A 22,440-nucleotide genomic window follows, 5' to 3' on the forward strand; every position below is an offset into this window, starting at 1 on the left:
ACAAATATTTCTCAGTTTCTGCCATCTTTGCCGCTGGGCATACTTTGCCAGACGTTCCCTTCTCTGTCTTGTGTGGTTGGGACATTAAGAACTGTCATCTTCCAGCCCCAACAGACTGGCCTTCTGGGACCTTTTAAAATGCCAACCGAAGGGCAGCCTGTACAGTCTGGTGGGGGGTGGGGGGTGGGGCAGGGGATTCCTCCTCCTTCCTCTAGCAAATGATTTCCACGAAGGCCACTTTCAATGAATTGCGGAGGCCATGTGTTTGTCAGGCTAATTGTAGAAGAGAAGTAAAATAAAGGAAGATGCTAGGAGGAAATGGCTATAATTAGTGAGCCTGTTATCCACCACCCCCACTGCCCCACACAGGGAGGGATATTTAGTGTGACAAAGGCTTTTCTGTTCTCTGTCCTTGTTTTGGGGGGTGATGGCCGACTCCTTGATATACCCTTGGGCATGCGTCATTTGTTCCAGCCGAAATGCTTCAGAAATACAAATAAAAGGCCACATTCACACTATGCATTTAAAGCGCCACAGTACCACTTTAGCAGTCATGGCTTCCCCAAAATAATTATGGGAGGTGTAGTTTGCTAAGGCTGCTGAGAGTTATTAGGAGACACCCCCCCCCCTGCATTCTCCTCCCAGAGCACCAGTTCCCAGGGTGCTTTAACAATCACTCCCTCTTCCCAGGAAACTCTGGGAATTGTAGCTCTGAGAGGGGAATCACCATCACTTATAATTTGTATACCGCCTTTCTATCTTATAATACTCAAGGCGGTTTACAAGCTGAAGAGACAAAGAATGTAGACCTTATAACAATCTAATGCAATACAAAAATGTGATAATAAAACATGGCTTTAAAATAAGTAAGCTACATCAAATAAAGTAACATTCAACAATCATTAGAATAGTGTAGAATAATAATATCATCACATAAAAATCAAACAGAAACCCACTCTTAACAATTACAATAAATAATTTCGAAACTACAGTGGTACCTCTGGTTGCGAACGGGACCTGTTCCGGAGGACTGTTCGCAACATGAAAAGCCCACAACCTGAAGCGCCGTATCTGCGCAGGTGAGTGGCACGATTTGGCGTTTGTGTGCATGCACGAAGCACGATTTGGCGCTTGTGCGCATGCGCGAGTGGTGAAACCCAGAAGTAACCCTTTCCAGTACTTCCAGGTTGCCGTGGGACGCAACCTGAAAAAACATATCATGAAGCAAACGTAACAAGAGGTATGACTGTACAAGCAATGAAACAATGGCAAGCCACAGTGCATAAAATAATAAAATAAAAATTAAGAAGCGGCGACTGGAAGGTGGGTCAAGGCAGGTGGAAGAAGGCCTTGCCTGATGAAGTCTCTCTCCTCCTAGCAGCTCTGAGCATCCTTAAACTATGTGAAGGATAGTGAAGCCATGCCTGTTTAAAGTGTTATCATAGCACTTTAAATGTATGGTTTGAATGTGTCCAAAAATCCGTGGCAAGGATGTTAAACAGATCTATAATAGTTAACCTGTATGTACAGTCCAGCATGAACCACACTATGTACAGTACAGGCATCTCTCCACTTATACATTCAACTCACGTATCCCCACAACACCTACTCACTATGGACCCTACTAAAGCAAACAGTCTAACTGGTCAACGTCTAAAAGATATCAAGCATCAGAACAACCTGGCCACTATAAGGAAATTCTGCCCTTGGTATGTTCATTTTCCACCTCTCCATTTTGATTCTCTGGCCCCATATTGGCACAAACTTATTATCCCAAAATACAGACGTGCTTTTACACTTGCAAGACTGGATGTTTTGCCATCTGCGGTACTTGAGGGTCGATTCCAAAAGATCCCACCCGAGAAACGTCTTTGCCCCTGTGGAGATGGCAGCACCGAAACAGCGGCACACGTCCTCCTGTTTTGCACTTTCTACAAAGACCTGAGGAATGAGATCATCACTCCACTCGTACTAACCATCCCAGGGCGCTCAACCACTGCCACAATGTCCTTTCTTCTATGAGATCAAAATGAGCAGATAACAGCAAAGGTTGCTAGGTTCATAGCAGGGACAATCAGAATAAGGGCCTCTATCTGACGGCTGATTCAGGACTTTAAATTGTGCTCTTACATCAAATTTCCCTTTCTGCATATCCTGTAATGTTTTATTGTTGCTATGGCCATTGGCTAATGCGAATAAAGTTTTATCTAATTTTTTAAAAAAATCAACTCATGCACAACTATATATATATGTGCAGCACCAGGAAATAATTAAATAAATCAATTTAAACTGCAAAAAGGTGTAGAAAGGGTAAAAACGGCCCTGTCCTGAACCTCAATATATCCAGAGAGTAATCAGACTGTTCAAATGGTCAAATAATGGTCCAGGTTCAATACAATGAGTAAGGTCCAAAGTCAATCTATAAGGTCAGGTTCCCACCTTTGCAGAAGATCCAGGCTTGGAACACCTGGAGTCGGTCCCAAAGTCACAGTCCAGAAGAGACCCCAAAGCAGCCGATCTGTGATCCATCAACAGAGAAAGTTGAGTCTCTGCCTTGCAAAGGAGCCAACTCCTGGGGGCCGAGGGGTCTTTTGCCCCCCCAATAAAATATTTGAGTGCCCCCCCTCAAGCTGATGGGCATTGCCATTCAAATGGTGTGTGTGTTCACCAAATCATGTGATTGATTGTGAGGGGCAGGGCTTACCTGCCCGCCAAATATTTTATTCAAGTTGGCCCCTCTGATGTCTTGCTTCCCTTTTGTCCTTCCCAGTCGTGATGGCTGCACCTGAGTTTGCTCCACCTGTGCAGCTGTTCCTCCCCGCTTGGCGAAGTATGTGGTCTTCACCTGCCGTCAGTGACTACAAACCTTCTCCCAGACCCAACAAGCCCCATGTTCTCCACTTGGTCCACTAGTGAGCTGGGCTGTGTTCCCTTGCCTGCCTCAGTCTCCTGGAGTGCACTTCCTGCTGTCCCCGATGCCTCAGAGTCGCTGTGTCTGCAGAGACAGGGGCACCTCTGGTTCTGGTGATGTGTCCCCCTCCCCTGGCTCCCATGAACTGTCCACTACCCCCTCAGCATCCTCTGATGTCCATGGAGTACCTCTCAAGCCCTCAACCTTTTCAGCTTTTCTGGTTTGTTTCAATCGTGGCTACACCCTTTGCCGGGATCCTCTTCCTTGTTCTCCTGGCAGCTCATGACAGGTCTGGGAAGAATGGCGAAACTGAAATGAGGAAGAATGAGAGCCACCATTGCTGCTGGTTTTTTTAAGAGGTTTTCAAATGTTTACAGGCTTTTGTTAGCTTGCACCCAGTTCTTCAATCTGTTAAGGTCATTCTGAATTCTGATTCTGTCTTCTGCAGTATTAGCTACCCCTCTCAGTTTGGTGTCATCTGCAAATTTGATAAGCATCCCCACAACAACTTCATCCAAGTCATTTATAAAGGCAGTGAACAACAATGGGCCCAGGTCATCGGAGACTGTGGTTCCATCAGGGTATATGGTTTTATGCACACGTATTTACAACCTGAGCATAGGATGGAGGGGCTCACGGTATCAACACCCCAACACATCTTGCTTCCCCAGTAAAGTTTCCAGGGGAGCCCCAAGTCCACCATAAAGCAAGCTACATCTCTATGTCTCCAGCTTCCAGCATCAGCCAAAACTCGCTCACACACAGCCCCCACCTCCCAGCCTATTGTTAGTATCGTAGAATTGGTGTATTGCAAGGGACCCCGAGGGTCATCTATCATCATCAATATTATTATATTTATTTATTTATTGAATTTATATACCGCCCTATACCTGGGGGTTTTGGCTGTTCACAGAATAAAATCAAGATATAAAACCACAAAATACCTAATAAAAATAAAAACAGCAACCCAATACAGTGGATGCTCAGGGTTGCGAAAGTGATCCGTGTGGAATGCACGTTTGCAACCCGCAGCGGTGCGTCTGCACACGTGCAGGTTGCGATTCGGCGCTTCTACGCATGCGCAAAGCACGATTTAGCATTTCTGCACATGTGCGACCGCCAAAACCCAGAAGTAACCCGGTTCTTCCAGATTTCGACGGTCCGCAACCTGAAAAAACACAACCTGAAATGTCTGTATGACTGTAGTGCCGCCACCCCCCCCCCAAGATACACATTTTAAAAGGGCATAGGATGTAACTTGGATCAACCAAAGGCCTGGTTAAAAAGGAAAAAAAAAATGCCTGGCACCTAAAGGTGTATCAGGAATACGCCAGGTGAACTTCCCTGGGGAGAGCATTCTACAGATGGGGAGCCACGGCAGAGAAGGCCCTGCTCTCGTGTTGCCAGCTCTGGGCCCCTTGTGGAGGAGGCACATGAAGAAGGGCCTCTGAAGATGACCTCAGAGTCCAGGTAGGTTCATATGGAAAGAGGTGGTCCTTGAGGTATTGCTGTCCTGAGCCGTCTAACCCCCTACAATGCAGGAATGTTCTCCATCCTAAGATGACTTGGCATCCTGCCACTTGAGATGGGAAAGGCTCGCCCATTTGTCTCTGGCAACAGAGCTCACTCTTTTAAGATGTGAATGATGGGTACTTAGTTGAGCTTTTAAGGCCATCACCTTGATGAAGGAACTGGCCTCACTGTTTTAGCAACCTTCCTCCTCTCATACACAGGTCTGGAAAGGACCCGTGGATGTCATTCAGACAGGCTTCCCTCCCACCCCACCCCCCACCCTCACCCCCGTGTGTGTATTAGTTTCTTTTCCTTCAAACCAGCTTCCACCCAGTTTGTGAGTGGAGGCCACAGTTAAAGCGTGTGTGTGTGTGTGTACATCTGTGCATGTACAGTGGTACCTCTGGTTGCGAACGGGATCCATTCTGGAGCCCCATTCGCAACATGAGCAGAGCACAACCCGCATCTGCGCATGCTCAGGTCGTGATTCACCGTGTGACGTCATTTTGAGCATCTGCGCATATGTGAGCGGCGAAACCCAGAAGTAACCTGTTTTGTTACTTCCGGGTCACTGCGGGACATATCCTGAAAGAACGTAACATGAATCGAATGTAACAAGAGGTACGACTGTACAGATGGCAACACAGGTACATAGAGCAGCTTCATTGAATACCAGTTCAGCATGGGGAAAGAAATTAGGTAATGTGCATCAAGTGAGGAATCGCTTCTGTGCCTCCCCTACAATGTGTCCTGCAATATTAAAAAATCAGCTTGAAACTCAGTGGGGAGAAATGACCCAGCTGACTTCTGGGTAATGCAGCCTGGCTCAGAAGTAAATGTCTGGAAGAGCCTTCCTTATCTATCTCTGCCTGCGTGAGGAATGCAAGGCCAGTCATGATGCAGTCTGCCAAAGGAGGTACAGAACTGTCAGCAAGAATTATCAATAAATGCTCTTCTTATCCAGTAACTGGATTTGTCCAAATAGCAAAATCCATTCTGCCCACACATGGAGAGGGGTCTCATAGTTTTTTAATGGTTTTTTTTTTAGTTATAAAAAATACTTTTAATTAATTCTGCAGAACATGGCGTTGTGCAGAAGAGGATCTTGCGACAAGATACATAGTTCATATGCACTTAAAGATCATCGCCAAAGGAATACAGACATGAAATAAAACCAAAACAGATAAACCACAGGTATGCGTCAAATGTAGCAACTAAAACTGTATGTACCATAGACCTTGTGGTTAGACAAAACAAGGACCCTATTATGCTGACAGAGAGAATTCAAAGTCACGGTTTCAGCTATATCAGCTTGTAGGCCAAGAGGTGTCCTTGACTATGTTCCTCCTTGCTTCCAAGTGAAATAGACTCAGACTAAACAGGTATGAAATCCTGATCCTCGGGTTTTTTTGGCGCCTAAGAACAATCACTTATTAGTTAGTTTTTCCAGCAGAAGATGCCAGATACCACCAGTTCCATTTTCCTAAATTGGATGGGGCATCTGCAGAGGAAAAAGTGGACCCTCCCCACCCAAAACAACCACCATAAAGGGTGCTCTGTGTCCCTGTAAAGGTAAAGGTAAAGGTACTCCTGACCGTTAGGTCCAGTCGCGGAAGACTCTGGGGTTGCGGCGCTCATCTCGCTCTATAGGCTGAGGGAGCCGGCGTTTGCCTGGGTCATGTGGCCAGCATGACTAAACCGCTTCTGGCAAACCAGAGCAGCGCACGGAAACGCCGTTTACCTTCCCGCCAGAGCGGTACCTATTTATCTACTTGCACTTTGACGTGCTTTCGAACTGCTAGGTGGGCAGGAGCTGGGACTGAGCAATGGGCGCTTACCCCGTCGTAGGGATTGTAACTGCCAACCTTCTGATTGGCAAGCCCTGGCTTAGACCACAGCGCCACCCGCGTCCCCTCCAGTGTCCCTGGGACTCCACTAAATCCAGCAACTTGGACCCTCTCTAGCAACATGCCCTCTTTGTTCTGCAGGACCCTCCACAATCACCTCCTGCACCGCCGGAACAAAGATGGCGATGAACCTCAGCAGAAGCCAGTTTTAGAAGGACAAGTCTCCTGGCAGTGCCAGGCTCTCCTCCCCAATGCTCTGCGGCTGAAAGTCAAACCTCACTTAGAATCATAGAGTGATAGAGTTGGAAGGGACCAAGAGGGTCATCTAGTCTAACCCCCTGCAAGAGAGGAATCTTTTGCCCATCGTGGCTGCTTTGTAATAGTGCTGTGTTGGAGGGGTCAGTAGCTCCATGACTTTTTCCAGAGCAGGAGCAGTGAGTGCCAGAGAAACTGATAGGCAAGTGAACGAGCTGATAATGAGTCTTTCATGTTGGTTTGCAGCAGATGAGCATAGACCAGTGGTTTTCAACCAGTGTGCCATGGCACCTTGGGGTGTCGAGAGCAGCACTGTCCTCTGTCCCTCTTTCCTTCCCTCCCTCCTCTGATGCCCCCTCCGTCTCTGCCTCCCAAAGGCTTGGGCGGCTGTTTGTTGCAGCAGCCCTGGCTACAAGCTCCCCAGGTGAATGGTGCCTCTGGGGCTGGCCAGGGGGTGCTTCCCAGGCCCCTGTGGGGCAGTGTGAGGAGGCACCTCTCTTTGGGGCAGGGCGGCAGCTCAGAGACCAGGGGCGGCGGCCGCAGCTGCTCAGAGGACTCCCAAGGGCAGAGGAGAGGAGGCTGAGGGAACACTCCCCAAGGGAGGGTGTTCAAAAAAGGGGAGAGGCTGCCAGCTCTGCAGGCAAGGGGGGACGTAACTGGGCTCCTGAGCCCCACAGGGGTGCCCCAGAAAGAATGGAGTTGATCAAGGGAGCTGTGGATCCAAAAAGGTTGGAAAACGCTAGCATAGAAGAATCCTGAGATGAGGGAAATCGCCCCAAGCAGAGGCTGGATAGCAGTGGTGAGGTGTGAAATGAAAACATCTCGGATCTTTGGGATGGAGGCAGTACTTATTGCTGGCTCTGCTGTTAAACTGGGCTTCAATGGCCACTGTGACAGCGACTCTCATTTTTAAAAACTATTGCTTTGTGGCTGTAGTTGTGTGGTTGATGTCAGTTGGAAAGGTGGGATATGGAACTGACAAAATAAACAAATTTGAAGAAGTGTCCATGTGCTTGGAATGTTCTTTATGCTTTGACAATTTTAAAGCCTGTCTATTTTTCAAGAAAAGTAGGGATGGTGGGTTTCTGTTGGTTTTGTTTACATTCCTTAGTCCATTGCTGTTTTTGATGTTAGGATTTCTTTCTTTCTTTTTTTTAATGAGCCCTTGGGATGCTGATTCTTCAGTGTTACTTCACAGAAATGAGGTTAGTTAGTACACAAGTTTTCTCAAGGCAGAAATGAGGAAAATAACTTGTCAAGGAAGGAAGGAAGGAAGGAAGGAAGGAAGGAAGGAAGGAAGGAAGGAAGGAAGGAAGGAAGGAGAGGAGTCTACCTCAGACACAATGGTGGGGAAATAAGGTCCCTGCTCCTTTAATTGCATAAAATACCAACTTCGTGGCCATGAGACCAAACTATGAATCAAGACGAAACTCTGAGTTCAAATCTTGCCTCTGCTATGAATGGGGACAGAGGGTGGCGCTTGGGGTGGAACTGTCGTTGCGCCACTCCTTGGTGTGTGGAGTGCCGCAGGGTGCGATACTCTCCCCGATGCTTTTCAACATCTTTATGCGCCCCCACACTCAGCTTGTCCAGAGTTTTGGTTTGGGCTGCTATCAGTATGCTGATGACACCCAACTCTATCTGTTGATGGATGGCCACCCTGACTCGGCCCCAGACACACTGATCAGATGCTTGGAGGCTGTGGCTGGATGGTTACGTGGGAGCCGGTTGAAGTTAAATCCTTCAAAGACATAGGTCCTTTGGCTGGGTCGGGATGATATGGGATTGGAGGGGCAACTCCCATCTCTTGCGGAGGCACAGTTAGTGCCAGCACCATCCGTTAAAAGCTTGGGTGTAATCTTCGACACCTCCCTTTTGATGGAGGCGCAGATTGCAGCTGTAACAAAGGCCGCATTTTTTCATCTCCACCAAGCTAAGTAGTTGGCCCGTTACCTCTCTCGCCCTGACTTAGCCACTGTGATCCATGATACTGTCACCTCCAGGCTTGATTACTGCAATTTGCTCTACGTGGGGCTGCCCTTGAGACTGACCCAGAAACTCCAGCGGGTGCAGAATGCTGCGGCAAGACTCCTTACGGGGTTTTCTCTGCGGGATCACATTCACCCGGTGCTATACCAGCTGCACTGGTTCCCGGTGGAGTACAGGATCAGGTTTAAGGGGCTGGTTTTGACCTTTAAAGCCCTATATGGCCTAGGACCCTTGTACCTACGGGACCGCCTCTCCTGGTATGTCCCACGGTGGACCTTACTTCAAACAAAAACATCTTGGAGATTCCGGGCCACAGGGAGGCTAGGCTGGCCTCAACCAGAGCCAGGGCTTTTTCGACCGTGGCCCCGAGTGGAACGCTCTCTCACAAGAGACTAGGGCCCTGCGGGAATTGACAACTTTCCGCAGGGCCTGCAAGACAGAGCAGTTCCACCAAGCCTTTGGCCAGGGCACAGCCTGACCCCCTCTCTCCTTCTGTAATCCTCATAGAACTATTGTCCAATGGTTGCCATTAATTTGATTCTGAATTGATTTTAGAATGTATTTCAATTAATTGAATGTGATTTTATGTAAACTGTGCTATTTTTACTGTTGTTAGTCGCTCTGAGCCCAGCTTTGGCTTGGGAGGGCGGGATAGAAATAAATTATTATTATTATTATTATTATTATTATTATTATTATTAGTTGTTTAGTTGTTTAGTTGTTTAGTCGTGTCCGACTCTTCGTGACCCCATGGACCAGAGCACGCCAGGCACTCCTGTCTTCCACTGCCTCCCACAATTTGGTCAAACTCATATTATTATTATTATTATTATTATTATTATTATTATTATTATTATTGCAAGCTGGCCTCCTGTACACCACTGCTTCTCAACCTCACCATCCTTCATCTGTGATATGGAGATGATGATGATGATGATGATGATGATGATGATGATGATATTTGTATACCACCCTATCCCCACAGGTTTCAGATATAACGATGCTTGCCTTGCATTTTGAGGCTGTTCTTCTCCTGAGCACATAAGGTGCATTGAGTACTCAGACACTATGTATACAGTTCATGTCCTGCATTTAAGTGCCATTCACTTGAATTAAATTTAAGTGGGATTGGAATGGCTGGATGAGTAAATAAAACTTGGTCACCCAAAGAGATGCTTCTGGGTGGCCCACAAGCAGGGCCATGGAGGCAGTAGTCCTCCCTGTTTGCCCCCAGCATCTTGTAAGTGGCTGGAGGCAGACTGTGTCTGGGTATGGAGTGCTTGTTTAGATGGACCAGGAGATCCATCTGGTCCTCTCTGAGTTTCATCTGCAGAGGAGGGGCATTGCCCATCCCCTAAGTGGTGGTGTCTTGACTTGGGAATACACCTTCCAATCGACTCATCTAACCCGCAGGACAACCCTTTGAAGTAGGTTAGGCTGACAGAGGCAGTGGCTGGCTGCCAAGATAACACACGGTAAGCCTCCTGCTGAGTGAGGATTCGAACGCTGCTCTCTCTTAGGTTCTAGTCCAATACTCTAACCACTATGCCACACTGACTCTCTACTGCTTAGCAACACCAGCCCCATAAAAAGCTGTGGGAATACCATCAGAGGAGTGTGGTGGAATGGTTAGAGCATGGATGGCAAGCCCCTGCAGTCCTCCAGTTTTTGTTGGACTCTGTGAATTGAAAGCAGAGATGCTGTATGTGCCTTTGTTATCCAAGAAAATATTTTACTATCTATCTATTGGTGTGGTGTGAGCAAACTTTTATTCTGAAAGTGTGGCCCAGGTAAAAAGTTTGAGAACAACTGCTCTAGTGTATAGCATATTGGTTTGTTTGTTTTTAAATTGTGCTAATACTTGATCTTTATATGCCCTGCCCTGAAATTCATGCTTTGGATGACTACATAGTTTAGACATCTTCAGAACAAATAAATGGTCACAATTTTATGGAACTTAGTATTTTTTGCACATGTATCCTACTACCTTGGGAGCTTGAGACAGCTGATGGGAATCTTTACTAAAATGTACATAACAAATAAAGAGTAGCTTGGCAATCAAGATTCCCACATGGTGTTTCAGATGCCTCTGTTGGGGCAGGGGGAGCCCACAAAGAGGCTCATCCACAAAAGCCAATTTTATGACATTTATAGCCCACTTTCCCTCCCAGGGACGCGGGTGGTACTGTGGATTAAACCACACAGCCTAGGACTTGCCGATCAGAAGGTTGGCGGTTCGAATCCCCGTGACGGGGTGAGCGCCCGTTGCTCGGTCCCAGCTCCTGCCAACCTAGCAATTCGAAAGCATGTCAAAGTGCAAGTAGATAAATAGGTACCACTCCGGCAGGAAGGTAAACGGCGTTTACGTGTGCTGCTCTGGTTCGCCAGAGCGGCTTAGTCATGCTGGCCACATGACCTGGAAGCTGTACGCCAGCTCCCTCAGCCAATAAAGCAAGATGAGCGCCGCAACCCCAGAGTAGGCCATGACTGGACCTAATGGTCAGGGGTCCCTTTACCTTTTTATCTTCCCTCCCAGGAGAGCTAGGCAGCCCTTCACTTCCTCACAACAGCCCTGTGAGGCAGGTTAGGCTGAAAGACAGCAGTGGGCACAACAGCACCCAGAGAACTTCCAATGGATTTGAACTTGGATCCCACTCTTTCTTCCTAGACTGATGCTCTAGCCTAGGAATACGTACAACCTCCATCAACTTTGTTGGACCGGTCATGTTGTTCAGATGCCCAATTATCATCTTCCAAAGCAACTACTCTATTCCCAACTTAAAAATGGAAAGCAAAACACAGGTGGACAACAAAAGAGGTTTAAAGACGCTCTCAAGGCAAATCTTTAAAAAATGCAGTACAGTGGACGCTCAGGTTGCAAACGTGATCCATGCGGGAGGAACGTTTGCAACCCGCAGTGCCGCGCGCGTGCACGCACAGGTTACGATTCAGCGCTTCTGCATGTGGGCAAAGCGTGATTTAGTGCTGTGCATGCACGACCGCTGAAACCCGGAAGTAACCTGTTCCAGTACTTCCAGGTTTCGGCGTGTCTGTAACCCGAAAAAAAACAACCTGAAGCATCTGTAACCTGAGGTATGACTGTATAAACATGGGAAATTGGGAAACACTGGCCTGTTGGGGAATATCTTTTACCAATGTGTATTGCACTTTGAAGAAGAATGAACTCAGGACAAAAGGAAGAAATGAGATGATGATGGTGATGATGATGATAATAATAATAATAATAATAATAATAATAATAATAATAATAATATCCTGCCCATCTGGCTGGGTTTCCCAAGCCATGCTAAGAGGAAGGCATGTTTGGCAGACTCTCACTGTGATCAGCTCCCACACGGAAACCTATGTCCCCACTGTGGAAGGACGTGTGGATCCAGAATTGGCCTCCACAGTCACTTATGGACTCACCATTACGACCGTGTTCATGGAAGACAATCTTACTTGGCTACAAGGGATCACTGAAGAAGAAGAAGACAACCTCCATCAATCCTAACCATTGTGTGCCACCCTGAGCTCCTTGAAGAAAGGGTAGGATGGAAATGAATGGAATCTATCGGATTTCCTTACCCATATATGCCCACTTGACCACTTTGATTGCCAGAATGGGCACTGTTATACCTGCTGCACCCATTCCATATTGCAAGTACTCAGTCTTTTAGTGTGGCAGCACCTGTACACTTTGGAACTCCCTGCCTGTTGATGGTGCTTTCACCTTACTCTTTGTGGCGCCTGCTAAAAACATACTTGTTTAAAACAATAAGCAATAGTCTAAAACAGATTAAAACATCTGGGCAGCCTTGTTTAAACAAGAATGCTTTTAGCAGAATGTTTAAGAAAATGTAACTTTCTGAAAGTTTTAAATTGCTGTTGTTAGTTTTTCCTTATTGTTGATTTATCTTTTTTGTAAGTTGCTTCGATGTTTGTGTGCCGTTGTTGCTGTTTTAACAGTCAAATTTTATGAAACAGACACATTAGCACATAAATCGGCGGTAGCCTGCGCCTGCACAGAGAGGTTCCACCGACCTGCCATCCCCACGCGTGGGGCGCTGGTACTTCCCAGAAAGCCCGGTCCAAGCTGACTTGGCAGCTTTGCTAAGAGGAGGAGGAGGAGGAGGGACTCTTCCCTACCTGCCCAGTCAGGTCCCGCCCCGCCTTCCTTCTTTGGCTGCGCCGGCCTCTTAAGCCGCCCGGTCAGGAAGGAGGAGGAGCTGAGCTTCGGAGCAGCGGCGGAGAGCAGGCGAGACGCATCAGCTCCGGTTTTCGGTTTGCAGCTCCGGTTTTCGGTTTGCCAAAGCCGCGAGATGGGCAGCGGCGGGACCAAGAAGGTGGCGGTGGTTCTAGGCGGTCTGGGCTTGGCGGCGTTGGCGGGCCTCCTGCTCCTCTGCCTGCCAACCAAGGACCTGCGGGAGCCTCCCGCTTTTAAGGTAGGTAGCGCGCGTGCAGCGCCCGGCACAATCCAGACGCCCGGCGTAGCCTCCGCTGCAGCTGGCGTGGAGGTGGTGAATCGGGGCACAGCTCTGTCTCCTCCAGGAAAAAGAGCATGTGCAGAGGCACTCAGCTTTGCAAACGGAGCGGGCTTGGGGCAGCGTTCTGCAGCAGAGCATCTGCCTTATGCGCGGCAGCTCGCAGGCGCAGTTATTGGCATCTCCCAACAAGGCTGGCAGCCTCCTTCGTCTGAGAACTTGGAGAGCTTCCGCCAGCCAGAGCTGGCACTGGCAGCGCTAAGCGCGGCGGACCAGTGGCCTGACCCCAGTATAAGGCGGCTTCTTATGGCTCCATTCTGATCCAGCTCTTCATTCAGAACCATGAGGACCGGAGCTTTATTTTAGTAGGGGAAAGAAAGGCTGTAGCTCTGCCTCAGAGCGCTCGCTTTGCGCGCAGGAAGTTCCTCGTCCGGTCCTTGGCGTTTCCAACGGGAGTCACACGGGGCTTCTGCCAGTCAGTGTCAGAGGACCAGTTCCTCAAACAGGGAGATGGGATGGGATGTTGTTTCTAACTTCCACTTTTCTGCGGGTGGTGGCAGCGCTTCTCTCCGCCTCGAGTTTCCGAGCCCATTTAATGACCTCCAGTTGAAGCCCGAACTCTTGAGTTGAAAGCAAACCAACTTAAATGTTTTATCCAATTGAAGAGTTCAGAAGATGAAATAAAAGGGCCCCATCTAGGATGCAAAGTTGGAGAGAGCTCAGTGTATTACACAGTTTCCATAGGAACCTCTCCATCTTTCTGTTCAAAAGTTGTGGAGAAGTATCTCCAGTTTGTTTTTCGTTTGGGGTGTGTGTGTGCGTGCGTGTTGAGAGTCATTGGGGACAACGCTCAAATTTTTTGTTATCCTTATTGCTATTTATTAATTTATTAGCCAACCCCTCATGCTAAGGTTGGCGGGTTACAGCATTAAAACCAATATTTAAAACAACATAAACTCTTAAAGCAACTTGCAACCATAAATATATGTTGGGTCCTAAAAACACGCGCCTCGAGTGTTAAAAGCGTTGGTCCTTCATGGGCGTGGGGTTGTCTCCTTGCTTTGAGTTCTAATGTCGCGGCGTTTAAGGGTTTGTAGATTTAGATGCGTTTTCCAGGTGGTTTGATTGGAGGCGGGCAGGGTTAATGGGGTTGAGGAGGGAAATGGGTCGCTAGGGAGAGGGGATCCCTGACTTAGCATCTGTCTGGTGCAATTGGAAGTTCATCCCCACTCCCTGAAATTGTCATTGATTTTGTTCTTGAACGGGTGGTGGAGGAAGGGCTGGCGCTTCCTGGGCAGTTTAAAGTTTAGTTTCTGGTGAACAAGTGGGATAGTCCAGCTCTTTGCGCTGTAATTCAATGGTAGCAATTCTTTAGGGGTTTCGTTGGAACCCAGGGCTGAGCCCCAGGGCTGAATCCAATCTCTCTTCATGGAGCGCAACGAAAGGTGGTCCTTTAAGGCCCTGTCTGTTCTTGGCTCTGGCGCCACCTATTGTTGGCCTCTCTGCTTTCTGGCTTTCTGAAAGTTTTAAACTGCTGCTGTTAGTTTTTCTTATTGATGATTTTATAATATTGTATTTTTTGTAAGCTGTTTTGAGATTTGGTTGTTGTTTTAACAGTCAAGCGGCAGGCAATTTTTCTGGGTGGCCTTAGCTGAGAAGTGGTGGCTAAAAATGTAACAGTAGCTCTGAGCATATCCAAAGTGCCACCCTACTTACTCATGCTCTGCTTATTAATTTTTTTTAATCACCTGTGTTTTAATATGCTTTAATATGTTTTAATATGCTTAGCTGAGATGACAAAGTTAACGTGTTTAATTAGAGAAAAATATTTACTGACATTTATTCAGGACTGGAAACTTCTTATGGAATTTTTCTATGAAATAAAATGCTTGTAATATCTGGATTTGAAGATTTGAAAAATGGTTTATAGAAGATAGAATGGTTGGAAATTAATGAGTAAAAACTATATTTACCTGCAGGACAGAGAACCGGGAGTCTTTTTCGTAGAGTATTTCTTTCCCTTTTCACTTTCTCCCTTTCTTCTTTCATTTATTTCCCTTTCTTCTTCTTCTTTCTGCCTTTATTCCTTTTTAGATTAAACATTTATTTCAGTGTATTATAAAAAGATATTCTGTACTGGGTATGAACTTTTGCATATCTTTGGGCAAGTATCAATAAATTTAATTAAATGGGGGGAGGGAAAATATTTTGAGATTGTTTGCTTACATCTTTCATTTTCAGCTTTTTGGATATAACCTGTATTTGGCTGACCAATAAAGTTGTTGTTGTTGAATAACCACACCCAACCTGCAACCGTCTAAAATCAGAGGCTGATATTTCTGAGTGTGACAGAATAATTTGAGTAGAGGATTGAATGCCTATAATCTCTCTGTTGTATTAATTAAATACTTTGTGTTATGTGTGGGGGGGAGGGGAGGGTCCTGGATGGCTTTCCTGGGTGCTAAAACTGGGGTATGTCCAGGGAGCAAATCATCTTCAGTGACAGGAACTCTGAATTGGTACCTTATTTATCAGCACTTATAACACACACAAAAACCCATGGTACAAATCTTTCAGATTGCACACCACACCTTTTCAAAGCAGAACGGGTTAAAATGAAGTAAAAGGCCACGCATTGTCTCCAGCAAAGTGCCACTGAATGTGCCCATTAATCTAGCATTGGATATTACCCATCTTTACATCTCCTGGTTAATATTAACAAGCTGAGATATTAACAAGAACAACTTCAGAGTGAGTGTTCTTTTAAGAAACAGTGGAAGGAATAAAAAGGTATTGCTGGGTGGACCTAAAGACCCCCCCCCCCGACCTTGCCCACCCACCCCTTTTGAAACCAATTATCAACAATTTGAAGGGGGTGGATCTGCTAAGAAATATTAATGGACTGGATGACAATGCACTTTCTTGCTATCCCTGCAAGGCCTTCAGGGCCTTTGGCACCTGGCGAGGGAGACACAGGTCAACTCATTTAGTCGCAAAGCCTGCTAGGAAAATTTAATGTCCTGTTTTTGGGGAACCCAGTACTGTTGGCCTCCAGCGCCCATCAGCCAGAACTGCCAGTGGTCAGGGATGTTGGGAATTGTAGTCCAGCAACATCTGAATGGCCTCAGGTGTTCCTCACACCTGGCCTAGTGGGCAGCTTCGCCCTGTGATAGAAAAATCCCAGTTTATCACACAGCAGCTCTTTCAAGATCTTTCAGTGGACCAGGGTTTGCACCTGACCCCTCCCATCTCAGAAACCAACCCCCGCCCAATACTGGCACGGAGTAACGGTCACAATCTTTCTTCCTTTCTACCTCCCTGGAGAGAAAGGCAATCAGTCAGCTCAAGCGCTCCAAAACACTTTAAGAATGCAAGGGTCATCTCTTTAGATCAGGGAGGGGCAAGGACTTTGCTGACATAGAACAACTGCCTGGCGTGCGGAAGAGCCCAGGTGTAAGGCCTAAGACCACCCTGGGAAGCTGCTGACAGTCGGAGGAGGCTGGATGGACAAAAGGTCTAACCTGATACAAGGCAGCGTCTGATGTTTAGAACAAGCAATCTGTTTGCTGGAAATAGTCCCAGTTTCTGTGCCTCCCTTTTTATGGTGGTTTATTGGATTCGTGTGAGGTATCTTCTTGGGCAGTTTGTAGTTTCTGCTTTGGAGAGATGCCTGGTTTTTTTTAAAAAATGCAATAGGAACCATCTTCAAATATTTGGAATGCTGTTCTCTCTTGTCTCTTGTTCCAGAGGATAAGAACCCAGATTAGTAGGTGCACATTGCAAGAAAAAAGGCTTTGAACGAAGTGGTAGGCAGTGGAACAGAATGTGGTTTCTCCTCACTAGAGGTTTTAAAGCAGAGGCTAGATGGCCTCCTTTCAGGGTTGTTGTATGAGGAGATTTCCTGCATTAAAGGGGTGAGGGTTGTACTAGAACCATGAGCTTAGCCCCTCATCCATAGCTCCACCCCTCTCTTTTCACAATACAGTGGTACCTCAGGTTACAGACACTTCAGGTTACAGACTCCGCTAACCCAGAAATAGTACCTCGGGTTAAGAACTTTGCTTCAGGATGAGAACAGAAATCACGTGGTGGTGGCAGCGGGAGGCCCCATTAGCTAAAGTGGTACCTCAGGTTAAGAACAGACCTCCAGAATGAATTAAGTTTTTAACCCGAGGTACCACAGTATACACTCATCAAGGTTCTGCTTGCTCCTTTCATATCTATCAACAACAACAACAACAACAACACAATAGCAAATATAACAACATAAGCAACAACAGTAGCATTTCAATACTATAAATACTACAAGATTGCATTAATCTTTTCTCAGAGTTGGTCTTGCTCCTTGGGAACCTCTTCCTTGAACCTTTTCCATCTAGGCATCTGGGTTGCTGAGCACCATGCCAGACAGGCAGGATGCCTTCCATATGATCACAATTTTCCAGTTACGTTTAGGGCCTATCTGTGTTCCCATCAGCAGGGCAGGTGCAATATCTGCTGTCAGGGAAGATGAGGTGAGGTTAGAGCAGGGAAGCCCTCTTGTGTCATCCACACTGTGGAAACTGTTGCCAAACACGCCTCGTTCCACGTGCATTCCTGCCATAAATAAACACAGGGCAGTGTAGGAGTTCTCCGCCTACCCTCCTGGTTTTTATTTAAATTGTTTGGGGCACTGCTCCTTAGCCCCTCCCCAGAGGAAAAGAGGCAAGAGAGAAAGGTATCCCAGCTATTTGGCAACGAGGATCTATTGTGAAATGGCAATGTGAGCTTAGGAAATGAAGTGGCACATTTAGGCAAGGTCAGGTTAAACATTAAGAATATATATACTTGCCGGTGCAGTTTGCAAATGGAGCGAGGCTGTGTGGAGAGATTGCGAAAGCGACTTCCTTGTAGTCGTCGTTTTCTTCTTTGACCACATTTTTGCACCATGGAAATCTCATACTGTATTTTCCTTGTAGGGCACATACCAGACATGCATAAATGTAAGCAGATCTGCTAGCATTTCCTTTTGTTTATCTCGCTGCCCTCCATCGTGATGGAGGCCATTTAGGTGGCTTTCAATGTAGAGAGAGAGAGATATGGTTAGATGACGTTGCTGGGCCGGAGCTCCCAGTGTTCCTGATCATTGGCCACATTAGCTGGTGCTGATGGGATCTAGGTCTGGTCTTGAACTGGGTGGGTGACCACCTAGAAGCCACACCCACCATGGCTTCTATGATAGCAGCGTCTAGTATGGTTTCAAACTGGATGGGAAACTGAGATCCCTAGCTTGCAGGGAATTGGACTAAATGACCCTCTACAGTTTTATGATTCTATGGAAGAAAGAGTCTATGGTTCTTTGCATTTATAGCCAACATTTCTTCCATAGAATCAAAGTATTGTAGAGTTGGAAGGGACCCTGTAAAATGAAGCGGACCTTCCAGATGTAACCTTCCAGATGTTGCTGGATTGCAGCTTCACTGTTCCCCACCCACTGCTATGTTGAAGCCAATGCAAAATGGATTCCACAGAGCCGCAGAGGGTTGAAAGGTAAATAGAACTTCCACATGCAGGGGCAGTCTACCTCTAGAACAGATAGGGCAGACAGACAGTAGATCACCATCAACTGCCACCCCCTGCTTGCCCCTTTTGGGACCTACAGTGCTGACTAAGTGAGATGATTGCTTCCCGTTCTGTTTGTGGTTTACCCACTTCCTGCCCCTGGCAGGCTCACATCTCCTGCTGATTTCTGGTGGCACTGCCACGACATAGGCTCACTCTTTTATTATTTCTATTTAAAGGTAGTCAAGATTTCCCACCTGTGAACATGGGATCTGTGGATCCATAGAAGGGGGATGAAGGACAGAGAGGGAGAATTGTGGGTTCATATCTTGCTTCCAGCATTCTCGCTCATCATCCCCTTTAATCTGCACCATGGGAAGAGTCACACTGACCTGTGTTACGCAGTCACTGGAAAGCTGTTTGAGAAAAGTGAAATAATATAGAGATTGTTCAGGGGAGTTTCTGCTTTTGGTTACATGCATAGGCCGGGTTGCTGTGGGAGCACTGCATTTGGAGAGTCTCCTGGTGGGGCGGGGGGAGAGGCACGGTCTCCGCATGGGCATCCTGCCTTCCACGCTTGGTATGTAAATCTCTTTAAATCCCTTGGCACCCCAGCCAAGTCTGAGAGTACTGCTTTGCCAGGGCAGGAGTGAGCCTTTTAAGAAGCCTGGGAACAATCTTGCACAATTTTGCTGAGGCCTGCATCCAAAACCCTGCCCTGCATGCACAGAAGCCTTTTGGCACCTTGACTTTGCTGGAGGTGAGATCAGGAAAGCCTTGGGGCTAATTCGTGGACTGCAATTGCTAGAGACACTTCCAAGTCGTTTCAAAGTCTAAATCCACAGTAAAAGGATGAGTGGTTTGCATTAACCATGACCCACTAATGCATTCTCTTTCAGCATGGTTACCTCTCAGCAGTTCTCAACCTGTGGGTCCCCAGATGTTGTTGGGCTACAACTCTCATCATCCCTGAGCTCTGGCCTTGCTAGCTATGGGTGATGGGATTTGTAGTTCAACAACATCTGGGGACCCACAGGTTGAGAAAGGCTGCTCCAGATATTATCAGACTCCAGCTCCCATCATGCCTGATCATTGGCCACACTGGCTGGGGCTGATGGGAGTTTGAGTCCAACAAGGTTTTAGGTCCTTGTATCTGTTTACAGAACCTTGAATAGCTTTGCTCCAGGGTACTTAAGGCACCACCTGAATATTTGTATCTCATCTCAGTCACTGAGATCATCTGCAGCAGCACTGCTGGTCATTCTCCGAGTTGGTGAAGTTCATATGAAAGCATCAAGAAACTGAGCCAGTTCTGTGGAACACTCTACAACCAGAGAACCAGCAAATTCCTTCCATTTCAACTTTTAAATGTCCGCTGAAAATTTCTACTCCTTCAGGCTTGGAATACATATTTCCACAAGAGTTAGCTGATTTCTGATTTTAAGCTTTTGATATGGTTTTTATTGTATGCCTTTATGCACAATTGTTGTAAACGGCTCTGATATATTTAGGAAGAAGCAACTAAGGGTAAGAGCTGTTCAACAGTGGAACGTTCTCCCTTGGGAGATGGTGGACTCTCCTTCCTTGGAGGTATTTAAGCAGAGATTGGATGGCCACCTGTCATGGATGCTTGAACTGAGATTTCTGCATTGCCGGGGGTTGGACTAGATGACCCTCGGGTTCCCTTCCAACTCTACAATTCTATGATCTTATGAATCATATGTAAATATTTTTATAAACATCTGGAGGGCCACAGGTTGCCATATGGAGTGCTACTTGATCAGGATCTGAGCCATTCCAGTCAGCCATGCCCCTGTTTTCCACCCCCACTCTGTCAGTCAGTATCCTTTGACTACTGACCACGCTCGGTCTTTATTCAGCAGTTTTTAGGGTTTTCTCTTTCCACCGCTCCGACTGCACTGGGGTTTTTTTTACTGGGTATTTTTGTACTTCTCCAAACTTTGGGGCAGCCCCAAGCCTCTTGACCTCCTTCTTGTGGGGGGGGGGGAGGGTGATGTTATTTTGGCTACCTAAACCTTGACTCTCATAGCCTGAATCTATCAGTCGAAGGAATGATTTGGAACCTTGTTCTGTGACCTCCCAGGACTGATCTCCTCCCATTCCCTTCTGCTCGTTCCTTTCTTCAAGTTTGATGACGCCTCCTCTGGCGTTTCTTCTTCCTTCCTCCAGATTAGCATTCAAGTCACTCAGGAGTTATATAAATGCTGTGCTCTTTCCCTGCTTTCGTTCCTACTTTCCAGCTGGAACTCTCCCTGACTCTCCTGTAACTTTGCCAAAGTGTGACTTCATCTGCAGCCTCCCAGATGAGACAATGAGCAATCCTGAAGCCCTGTTTCTCAATCTCTCTCACTTGGAAGCATTGGTGGGTAGAGCTTTGGGAAGTGACAAAATGTGCTGTCACAAACTGGCATGATATCTTAGGAATACAAGGAAGAGCTGGGTCAGGGAAGGGCTGTAGCACAGCACCTGCTTTGCCTGAAGAAGGTCTCAGGTTCCCCTAATGGCATCTCCAGGTACGGTGAAACCCTCTAGAGCTGCTGGCAGTCAGTGTAGTGATACTGAGCAAGATGCATCCTGTGGTCTGATGGTATAAGGCACTTAAATGACTACACCCCAGAACAGTTGGCCATAGAGCGAAGCAGAGGGTGAGGGATGACCCTGGACTGAGCCTTAGGTGGTCCCCAGGGCCTGGTGCAATATGTTAACTGTTGCTGGACCGATTAGCAACAGTGATCACAGAGCCATAACTTCACATATGTAAATGGACAGCTTCCAGTAACATTCATATTTGACTTCAAAAGTGGAAAGCAGGAATAGCATGGCTTCTGCAAAGGCAAGCCATGTCTCATTAACCTTTTAAAGTTCTCTGAGAGAATCTACAGGCACATAGAGGTGACCCAGCTGAAATGGTGTACTTTGTCAAAAGATTTTTGAAAATCTAAGCACCTCACCCAGGACTCCTGAGTGAGCTTAGCTGTCACGGAATGAAAGGCGGGGTCTTTTCTGTGAACCAGGAGCCTATTAAGAAACAGGGAAAACAGGAAGCAAAGAGTGGGACTAGATGGACAGTTCTCTAAATAAAGAGATATACGAAATGGAGACCCCCCCCCAAAGGATTGGTGTTGTGACCTCTGCTTTTTAACTTGATCACAAACTATCTATATGTAGGGATGAGCAGTGAGGCAGCCAGGTTTCCTGGTGCTACTAAATTGTTTAAAACAAAAAGAGTTTGAGAAGAGCTCTGATAGGACCTCTCCAAACTGACTGAGTGGGTGGTAAAACAGCAGGTGCAATTCACTGTACACAAGTGTAAAGTGAGGCACACAAATGAAATAGTAATATCAATCTCATGTTTATGCTCCCGGGTTCCGAGGAATAAATGTGGCCCTCTAGATGCTGCCTTGCAACAAGTCTCAGCATATTTCTGCATTGCGGGGGGCTGGAGTAAGATGACCCTTGCAGTCCCTTCCGAATCTACAGTTTATGATCTACGAGCTGCAAGAGTCAAGCAGCATCTTGGAGGGCTTGCAAGGGACTCCAGGCCTTTCGCTTCTTTATTTCAAATCAGGACACAGTGAAGCTGCAGTCAATTCTTCTTCCCAGAGATGTTCTTTGCAAAGGTCATTCAGCCGCTGCCAGAATGAGCCCCTGTGCGCTTAGAAAAATTCTTCTCTGTCCGGCAGATTGAGTGCCAGGACTTCTCCAAGAGACTATTGGGCTTGTCTTGGGCTTTTTGCAATGCAGCGGGGGCTGTTTTAATGAGGATCTCTTGAATTCATTCTCTCTCACTGGTGTTTCTCTCTCTCTCTCTCTCTCTCGCTCTTTCTCTCTCTGCCTCTGTGGCTATTTCCTTTCTCAGAGCTTCAGATAATGTTTTCTG

At 46.8% G+C, this 22,440-nt stretch overlaps 1 protein-coding gene across 1 annotated transcript in view; it reads left to right on the plus strand.

The window, feature by feature from the left end:
• Positions 1-12,726: 12,726 nt before the first annotated feature.
• Positions 12,727-22,440, plus strand: part of ENTPD2 (ectonucleoside triphosphate diphosphohydrolase 2) — a 43,969-nt gene continuing 34,255 nt past the window's right edge. Inside the window, exon 1 of the mRNA XM_079962144.1 lies at positions 12,727-12,959. Coding sequence (XP_079818270.1) covers positions 12,837-12,959 — 123 coding nt within the window. The 5' untranslated portion in view covers positions 12,727-12,836. The remainder of the gene's footprint in view (positions 12,960-22,440) is intronic.

This window comes from Podarcis cretensis (assembly GCF_951804945.1).
Source record: "Podarcis cretensis genome assembly, chromosome: Z".
NCBI classification, from domain to species: Eukaryota; Metazoa; Chordata; class Lepidosauria; order Squamata; family Lacertidae; genus Podarcis; species Podarcis cretensis.